Source organism: Silene latifolia, chromosome X, assembly GCF_048544455.1.
Source record: "Silene latifolia isolate original U9 population chromosome X, ASM4854445v1, whole genome shotgun sequence".
Taxonomy (NCBI): Eukaryota; Viridiplantae; Streptophyta; class Magnoliopsida; order Caryophyllales; family Caryophyllaceae; genus Silene; species Silene latifolia.
In genome coordinates, this window is record NC_133537.1 from 12,025,128 (window position 1) to 12,034,756 (window position 9,629).

The window sequence follows — 9,629 nt, forward strand, 5'->3', positions numbered from 1 at the left end:
CACGTAGGCTCTGCAGGTACCCTTCTAATCGTCAAGTGAGTGAGAAAAAAGAGAATTACTAACTCCAAGAGGAATAATAGCCAAGGGGATGAATCTCCGAGACACAATGTATCTACTTGTTCTACAAGTAGGTCTTTCTCCCGTAAATTTTTACGTCCACGAGGCGTAAGTGTGTCTTGTTGCAGATACTCCTCCGAAGCCCAATTAACAAAGAAGAGAAAAGAAGTTTCCGCTCATTTGGCAAGCTTGGATCGTCCCCTCAAGAAGCCTTTTCTATTTGCTAACCCCATACTTAGTTTAATTTCCTTTTCAAATAATGTAATAATAAAATCCAACTCGAAGAGTCGGGTAGGTACTGTGTAAGGAAACTTTCTTTATTATTGCTAAAAAAACAAAAAAAAAAAAAGATACAAGTCATACAACTCAAGATGCAAAATAGGTGTGCATACATTATAATACACTTAAGCTGCTAACATAAGTTTTTATACATTTCTCTAGCTGTGTTCAAAATACATCACATACACAATATATCCATATATAAAGCGCCTTACCTAGCCAAAACGATGTCGTTCTGGTACCCGAGCCCTGCGGTATTAAACATCGATTTTATCACTAATCTTGAAATCGGCAATCCTGGTCTAATCTTGGTCGTTGTACTATAAACGCAGCCTACATTGCGTCATCGCCTCAAAATGCAATCGCAATGTAGTGTCACAACCCAAATTTAATAGTACCATGCTAAAGGCTTCTACAATATAGTTACACACATAACTACAAATAAATCAGATACTCAAATTTATTCTCCGGGGAAGACGAATCCCGGGAGCCCATTCTTTAACACGAACACCTTCAGACGACCCGAGTCTAACGACAGACTCGTCACTCACATGGTACCTCTCCCGCGCCTCTGAGAGGCTAGAGCCCAAAACGTCTTTGATCCACTCATCCACTGCTCCCTTCTCATCCGCAAACCAGGTAGCTGCAAGAACTTGCAGCATTACTTCATGATCAATCTCTAGCGAAATCCTTTGTCCCTGGCTCAAGGTTTCCTCGAGCTTTGATCGCATCTTCCTCAATAAGCTATCAGCTAGGGCGTCGAAATCAAACTGCTTGAATGCCACATTGCCATCAACTTGGTCCAAAAAATCTTTCAGCCAAGCTTTGGACATGTCAGAAATCGGGCCACCTTCATAGCAGTCCATCTCCACTGAATCTTCCAATGGCAAATTCAAGTCCAGGGACTTTTTAGTCATCTTGTTGAGTCGTTTTGGTTCGTCTAAGTCCTCGGGTGAGTCGCTAAAGTTGGAGAGCTTCCTCTTAGCTGAAGGGTATTTGGGGGATAAAAGTGACACGGTTGTTTCATTACTTCTACAAGGCACACTCCTTATTGCTAGCTGCATTTCCCAGTTTTTAGCTTCCAAAATCTTCTCTTCCAGAAATTTGATAAATTCCCTTCTCGGAGACAGGTTTTTCTCGTTGTTGGTCCCTTTAGAAGTCATCACAAAAAACACATTAGTAATCGCAACTTCCTTTCCTCGGGTATCCGGAAATTTACCCGTCTGAATGGCCCGGGTCAGGCTATTCTGAACCAATGGATCTGCCTCGTCTACATTTTCAAGAAAGACGACCGACTGTGGCTTCTTGCTCAACTCCTGAGCTATATGATCCACCACTGTGATCCTACTCGCGTTTATGTCAAACTCTTTCATCCCTTGGAAAAGGGAGTTGGGCATCTTAGTACTGTCTTGGCAACTTAAATTCAGAGCAATCAAATAATCTTTTCTGCCATGAATCGCATCAGCTAGGGTTTGGGCAATTTTCTTTTGTCCTATTTTATCGGGTCCAACAAAGTTGAGCCATATACTCCTCCTTCGAATCTGACAACTTGAAATTATCTCAGTAATTCTGCAAATTGCTTCGCTTTGCCATGGAACAACCTCTGTCAATTTTCTGAAAAGTGCCTTGTAATCGCCAAAGTCAGGCTCCATACTAAGACCACCATGGTTTGAGCGACGGTCATGCTCTTGTAAGAAATGCTTCTTGTTGTTCTCGGATTTGGGAGCAGAAATCATTCCCAAGCCAAGATCAGTAGTAACAGGGACGGTGGACAGCGGGTAATGAGGTGGATGATACTCCGCTATTTCTATTGATCCTTTGGGGAAATCAGGTTTCATAACCTGCTTTTGAGGAGAGATGTTCTGTGCTGCAATTTGGATACTCGAGCTTGAGTTGGAGCACGCTCTTTCATTCAAGGAAGAATCGCCGCTGCTACTATGACTGCCTTGAACATTGGCCATCAATGGAAAGCCGAGAGGCGGGGCAACTTGAAGATAAGGTAGGGAGACGGGTGGAATGGAAAATGGATACTTTTGATGAACTAGACGACAATTATCATCCCATTTCTTCTGGAGGCATGAAATTTTCTCATTTCTGACATCATTGACCTGCACTGAATGTAGGAGCAAATTCTTATAACGCATTCATTGCAGGCATCCGATGTATAAATATACAGGTCGTCATACAGTATTGCATCTCTAAAAATGCCTAAATTTCTATGTAGGTCATCAGACAATATTAACTTTCTTGCAAGTCATTGGGCTAATGCTGTCGTCGATGATCAGTAACAAAGATAACGAATAAATTGTACGTGCTAGAGTAGCCATGATAGCCAATGCGCTCAAAAAGGAGTAGCTCACCTGAGCTACTGTATTTCCCGACTTGCTAGGATCAGTTTCGGCTCTTTGTAACCAGGAAGGCATGCTTGAAGACTGGTCACCACCAGAAACCGCAACTACAGATCCTTCATTCAGGGCAGCACGAAGCTCCCTCTCATAGCTTTCATTGCACGCATTACACCGAATAAACGGCTGTCTCACAGCAGTTAATGGAGCTCTGAAGTCGGAAGGCGTTGGAAAGAAACCTCCAAATGGAACAAAGGACCCCATCAAACTGCAAGTACATCATGTTCATGCAACTGTCAGATTAATAACAGTCAGAGGCTCTATTTTTACGCAATTGGTTCAGTGTTTTAACACTCAGCCATACTCACTCGATCCACATAGTCTATCATCAAGAAAACAACACAAAACAACACACATTTGTACTTCAAAACAGAGTGAAAGCTTACCTGAAAACATCATTTAAGGATGATACACATAATACACACAACTTGGAATCAAAACCCGTTAGCATCAAAATTACGATTGTGAGACTCTTTATACCGCGTAAGCGAGTACTAATAAAATGTCATTAGCATATTGTTCCAAAGAAAATTAAGTTAGTATATGTGGAGGAGTATTATTTTGGAGGTGCCCGAAAGACTATCATCAAGCATTTTCATAGACAAATTAAAGAACACCCGAAATTATAAAATAAGATCTTTTTATTGGTTAAACACTCACCCTCTCACACTCTACTTGTACATATTATTGAAAAAACAAAAACTTTTTGTTAAAATAAATACTATAGTAAATGCAAGTATGCCACCAGATATTTTATAAACATTTTTCATTGTTATCATCAGCACACTGATATAATAATCAGAAGAATGATGTAAGTATACTATATTATTATACATGAACATCCTAGGAAGTTATGTATATTTATGTCATTTTTGTATAAAGAACATGTGACAAAGCTGACAAGTGACTCACAACATACAAACATCCCCAAATAAAGAAATATCACCAAATATATAGGGCAATTTGGCAATTATATATTTGGGAGCTTTTACTTTATGCAAAATTGAAGTCGGAAGTTAACAAACATTATAACTGAGTGGTTTGTAGTGATTTCTAGAAATTTGTTGACAATCACAATCAACTAATCTTACGTTTACCAAACAGTATACATATACAAATTATTGAATAACACAAAAACTCGTACCGTCTTAGACCATCCCAGGTCGCTTATATACTACAACCAGTAAATGAGTATTTTTATGTATAAAAGGACCGTCTCGCAGATTATTCATTCAACGCAGATGTCAGTTAAGTCGAGCAATACTCATGACCTGAGTTCGAATCCTGTCTCCATATTGTCCTTGTGACATATTTTTCATTCAATTCTCTTAAGATAAACATACAAGCTAAATTTATCAGCAATTCTCCCTTGTGACGGTCACAATTTGCGACGGGCAAATGTGACCACTTTTTGATTAAATGTAACCACTCAAGTATTGTTCATAAAATGTTACCTATAAAAAAATGGTCACATTTTCTCATAAAATGATCACATTTGGCCCGTCGCAAATGTAAACAGTGTTTGTGACGGAATAGTACCCGTCACAATGGAGAATTTGCGAAATTTATAGTTTACTGAACACATTTCATAAACAATTGATCTCCCTTGTGACGGGTTACCATTTATGGCGGATATTTTGTGAGATGAAATGGTAACAAAATGAGTTAGTGGAGAAAGGCGACCACATAAATAGTGTTGCAGAGAGAGAAAAAGTGGGTACTTTGTGAGGTAAAATGGTATCCGTCACTCAAAAGTGACGGATATGTGCCGTCACAAACAAGAATTTGTGTTTCATAAACACGAAACTTTTTGTCAGGAAAAGATGACAGATAACTTATTGAATAAAGTAAACTGATCAACTAATCATTATATTAAGCTATCCTGATTAACCACAATAACAAGTAAACCCATAAAATGATGCCGAGTACTCCCTTTGTCTCATCATTTGTTGATCTTTTATATTCTCTATGAGAATTTGTGAAACAAATGATTGGGATGAAGGGAGTATAATTAATAACACGACTACGCGAGCAGCTAGCTAATATAAAAGTATATAACTATGATTGTTAAGTATGACGGTATACTACGTATTTAACTATGATTAAGATACCGCTCCAAAAAAAACAATTCACTGAGACGGACGTAACTATAACGGGACTTATAACAACCTATGCACCACATCAAGCAATCACAATAAATAAGAACTACTCGTATTTAACTACCATTAAAATACGGCTCCTAAAAAAATAATTAACTGAGACGGAAAAACATAAAAACCGACCTGGACTTGGGATCGAAAGCCGTAGTACTCGACGAAGACGACGAAGCCGTAATGGGTAACGGTTGTAGATCCCAATCTTTATCAACATTAGGAAATCTCCCAATTAATTTACTATACATCTCATAATCTCTTGCTTCCATAATTAACCTCACCTTATTACCACACTCTTCCACTAATCCACTCACCTTCTTAATCACCACCTCATTATCACTAATTAACTCACTAATCTCACCCAAATTAACCACAACCTTAATCCCTTCCTCCCCCGTCTCCGTCTCCATTTTCGACTTCGACTCCGACTCCGCTTTCGATTTCGCTTCCTGTATCTTAACCTCCAACCCTAAACTATCCTTTTCCTTAATCTCCTTCTCTAAACACACTAATTTAACTCTAATAAACTCCTTAATTACTCCTCCCTTAATTACATTTTCCTTAAACCTAATTAACGCATCATTAGCACATACACCAATCAACACAGGATTCCTTTCTCCTTTCTTCCTCACCATCACCTCACTTATCCTCTTACAATTCTCATCGACACCGACTCCCAAACCGGAACCAGTTAAATTACATAAAAACAACGGCGGGCGTCTCGGAATCATACCCGCCGCCGTCCACCGCGGCGGTTGAATTATCGCTAACTTAATATCGGAGCTCCGAAACCCTGCCTCACCTAAAACCCGACTTACAATCGGATCATCCAAAATTGACAACACAAAATGCTTCAATTCAACTTTAATACACGAAATCGACAACGCTCCGTTATTATTATTACTATTATTAATATGATTGATTTGAGAAAGGTGATACATATCAGGTTGACGACGTTGATGAGCTTGAGATCTTTTAATGGCGGCCATAAGAGAATTCGATATCGGAGGGGCAAAATCGTCATTTACTTCAGTAGAATTTGAGGATTTTAAAGTCGGAAGACGGTCAAGCGAGACGGAAACGCAGAGGTCTAGGGCGCGTAGCTGAAGACGTGGAGAGTACGCGCTACTTCTCGCGCGTGAGAGAGAATCGCGGAGGAGAGAGAAGGAAGGTGTGAGAAGTGCGGAAACTGCGTGTAACGACGTCGTTTGTGCGTGGTTACGTCGTTTTGCTACTGAAACGGCGTCGTTTAGTGCGCGTGCTGCTTCGTCTGTTAGACATTGCCTCGCTGTTGTCACCGGCGTCGGCATCACCGTTCCGCCGGAGACGGCGATTATATTTTAAAAAAAATACTGCGTTGAGTAAAAAACGTAAGTCGGAAATAAATTAGTAAGGAATTGGGTTTTTGGGTTTGGGTGTGTGTTTTTTGAGGTTACATTAATAATTAAATCAATTTTGGTTTGTTTGTCTAAAAGATTTAGAGATCATGTAAGTACTACTAACTTTATGGTTTGGTGAAAGATCTTTTGTTATTTATTGCGGTGGAAATACGCATTCATTGTCCTAGATGCTCATTGGGTTAGTGTTCTCCTTTTATGTTGAGGATAGTGGTTTTGGGACAGGTTAAATCAGTTTTTGTCTAAGGAGATTTATGACGATAAAATTGACTTAATCGAGTAGAGGATTTGAACTTCAGCTAGTCTTGCTTGTGACGGGTTAATCCCGTCACAAGCTTGTAACCTCTTATAAAAAGGGAGAGGGGGACAAGGTAGGGTACCCTTCATGTGGTTTCCCACTCACTTCTCATGGGCATTTTGTGAGAGGAAACGGTATCCGTCACAAATGATAATTTGTGTTTGAACTTAATCTGCAACTTGAATAGAGCTGACTATAACTGGCCGGATTCAAAAGTTTTTTGTTGCGTGCTAACCATTATCCCTAAATAACTTTATGTCAACACATCTGAAAACGATCCGAAACCAAAATGACAGGATTGAACCATAATTCTACCAAAACCGAAATGACCTATTGAATTCTTTGAAAGTTTATCTAACCCGACCCGCAATGACTTGTTTGACCTATTTGTTGTGTCTAGATCTATGAATGGGTGTTAGTTGTTTGCTATGCGAGTCGGGTCATATAAAGGGGGACGGGGGTGGGATGTAATTCTTCTTTTTCATATTCTAAGTTTGAGTCGAATAGATAGAATTTATGATAGCGTGTAAATCAGACTCCGTAATAATTTTATTCATTTGTCTAACTTGTGAATCATGAGAGGGAAATTATAAAACAGAGAAATATAATTAAAATATATTATACAGTATTCATTAATATGGATAACTTTGAAAGAGTAGTTGCACCGTTATACGAGAATTATTCATTATTGTCGACACTAGTCAATGGAGTTTACACTCAAAAAAAGTATTATGACAAATTTGACGATTCTCTTCACACTAGCTAAAACAGAGTTTATTTCACCGCACTTTCCAAATATAATCTAGAATCAAATCATGATAAAAGATTAGATTTTGACAATTATGAAAAAATAAAGAGAATAAACAGTAGACTTATTATTATATTTTAATTATATTATTGATCCAAATCATGTCAATGTAGGAAGACCTGTAGTAGTAAATGGCAGATGCCGTGTCCACTTAATTAGTCGAGTGGGCCAAATAATGCACTTGAGTCATTGTCTTGCTTTTCAGCCTGAAAATGAAACACACTTCTTTCATAGAAAAGGTGATCAATTTACCATCATCAATTTCTAAAGACTGTTTTCATTCATTAGCATGCTCATTTTTAGGTTTTTGTGGGTCCCCTTTTAAATAATCATACCCAACCCAAAATCCCAAATCAACTCATTTATTAGAGTCGGTTAATTGATCTCTTTTAAGACGGATACATATTCCGAGCTTAAAAAGTGGTAAAATAAGGGGTATCTAGACTTGAAAACGGGTCGATTGAGTCGGATTCAAGTCAGATTAATTAGGGTTTGCAAGAATTCCTGTTAAGTTGGGTAATTTTGGTTCATGGTCATTTTCAAGATTTAGGGATAATTCAATTTTCAACAATAAACATTCGGGGCCGAGTCATCGGATTATTCGAGTAGGCTGATTCGAGGTTGGTCAATTTTTCCAGATTTCGGAGTATCATATATAAATAGATGAGATAAAAATTTTTCTAATTTCTATGTTTGGTGGTGAAGATGATATCATTCTTTATGTAAGTAGTGTAACCATAAAATTTCAACATAAGAGTCGGCTAAAAAAACCATCAAAAATTAGTGAGCCTTATATAGGTGTTGTTTGGCCTTGATTATATGTAAAATAGCTTTTTCTTTTTAAAATGAGTTTATTCACAAGTTACTTTTCGGAAAATTTTTGGTTGTTTGACCAAACTTTTGAAAAACGTTTCTTTTAATAAATATTTATGTTTGGCCTAACTATTTTTTTGGGCTTTTTAGGCACTAAGTACCTAAACGGCCGAACATGATCCAATCAGTATGAGTATATGAGCCGACCTGCATGTATATTGTTGCAAATAGACCATTTTCACAGTAAAAACTCATTGATAATAATCCCGAAATAACCTGAATCGCATTCTCGCAAATTTGAAAATGACCCGACCAAAACTCGACCTGATTGACCGTTTACTTTGAGTGCGTGGAATTCAAACAAGGGAGGGGGGAAGTTAATAGTAAAGGGAGGTGAGAAAGAAGTGGTAGCTGTCAGCATAAAGCAGAACTTGACGGATCAACCCAATTGGACAGACAAGGATGGACCCCACTAAAAGTTTGTGCCCTCATTGATTACCCCGTTTGTCACGGGTTACGCGTGTCTCCTCCTACTACACTCACCTCTTTTACCTCCCTCACTTTTTCCTATTGCGGTAACTATTTTCTTTTTGGAGGGGTAAAAACTAAAAAGTAAACGGCGGTAGTTTTTTTTCCAAGAAACGGTCATGTCATACTCATGTGTATCACGAATCTCTTTATATAGTGATAGAGAATCTAGAGATGGAGACTCACTTGATTTTTTTTTCGACAATAATAAACTGACATAGATTAAACATAACTACAAAGTATATTAAGGTACAAATAAAGGGGGACGAGAACCCCCAAAACTACTAGATACTTGAAAAACCGAAGAAGTGATAAACGATGTTGATGATACAATACGATATTTCTTAAAGGGCGGTGGTAATGCGCATCAAACACAAAAGACTGAGCCTCCTTTCTCTTTGTCCCTGTAATCGTATCGATAGAATGAGTGTACCTGGAATGAGAAATAGAAACACGAACAGTAACGGATGAGCGTTTCTTCGAACAATCAGTAGGTCGACCCATTCTAGCTCTACCCTAGGAAGGACGACGTCCTCTCAAACTATGCAAATGCTCCTTATGTTCCTTAACTGCAGTGAAGTCAAACTGGACTAAAGAAACCTTACTAACACAGAAAGAAGTTGTGTGAAACGAGTCTTCTTTTCAACTTTGAAAACAACCTCCTCTGGCACCAACTTAGTCTCCTCCTGAACAAAACTCTCCGGTGTAGGAGAGGAAGTGGGAACTTCTGCTGTCCCAGAACTTTCTTCATGGAGAGTTCCCGTCTGGATAGTTTTTGAGGTGAGGGTACGGACCCTCATGAAAGACATGGACCTTGGGTGATAGAAACCCAAATTTTTGCCATGTAGTAAATTCTCATAATCTTGAGATGAAATTTTTAGAGTAGGATGT

General features: G+C 38.5%; 1 protein-coding gene across 1 annotated transcript; it reads right to left on the reverse strand.

Moving 5' to 3' along the window:
• Positions 1-426: 426 nt before the first annotated feature.
• On the reverse strand, positions 427-6,545 carry LOC141622891 (protein SMAX1-LIKE 7-like). The gene is made up of 3 exons (XM_074438918.1): positions 5,024-6,545; positions 2,697-2,949; positions 427-2,444 (listed from the first exon to the last, which is right to left on the reverse strand). Exons 1-3 carry the CDS (start codon positions 6,202-6,204, stop codon positions 783-785), a joined length of 3,096 nt encoding a protein of 1,031 aa, XP_074295019.1. The 5' UTR covers positions 6,205-6,545; the 3' UTR covers positions 427-782.
• Between the last annotated feature and the right edge of the window lie 3,084 nt (positions 6,546-9,629).

What these genes read in the sequence shown, in the direction of transcription:
- LOC141622891 (XM_074438918.1), bottom strand. Translation starts at nt 6,204, where the DNA reads ATGCCGACGCCGGTGACAACAGCGAGGCAATGTCTAACAGACGAAGCA. An exon ending in GCTTTCGATCCCAAGTCCAG is followed by an intron (nt 2,950 to 5,023) that starts GTCGGTTTTTAT and finishes ATGTACTTGCAG; the next exon opens with TTTGATGGGGTCCTTTGTTC. An exon ending in CGGGAAATACAGTAGCTCAG is followed by an intron (nt 2,445 to 2,696) that starts GTGAGCTACTCC and finishes CATTCAGTGCAG; the next exon opens with GTCAATGATGTCAGAAATGA.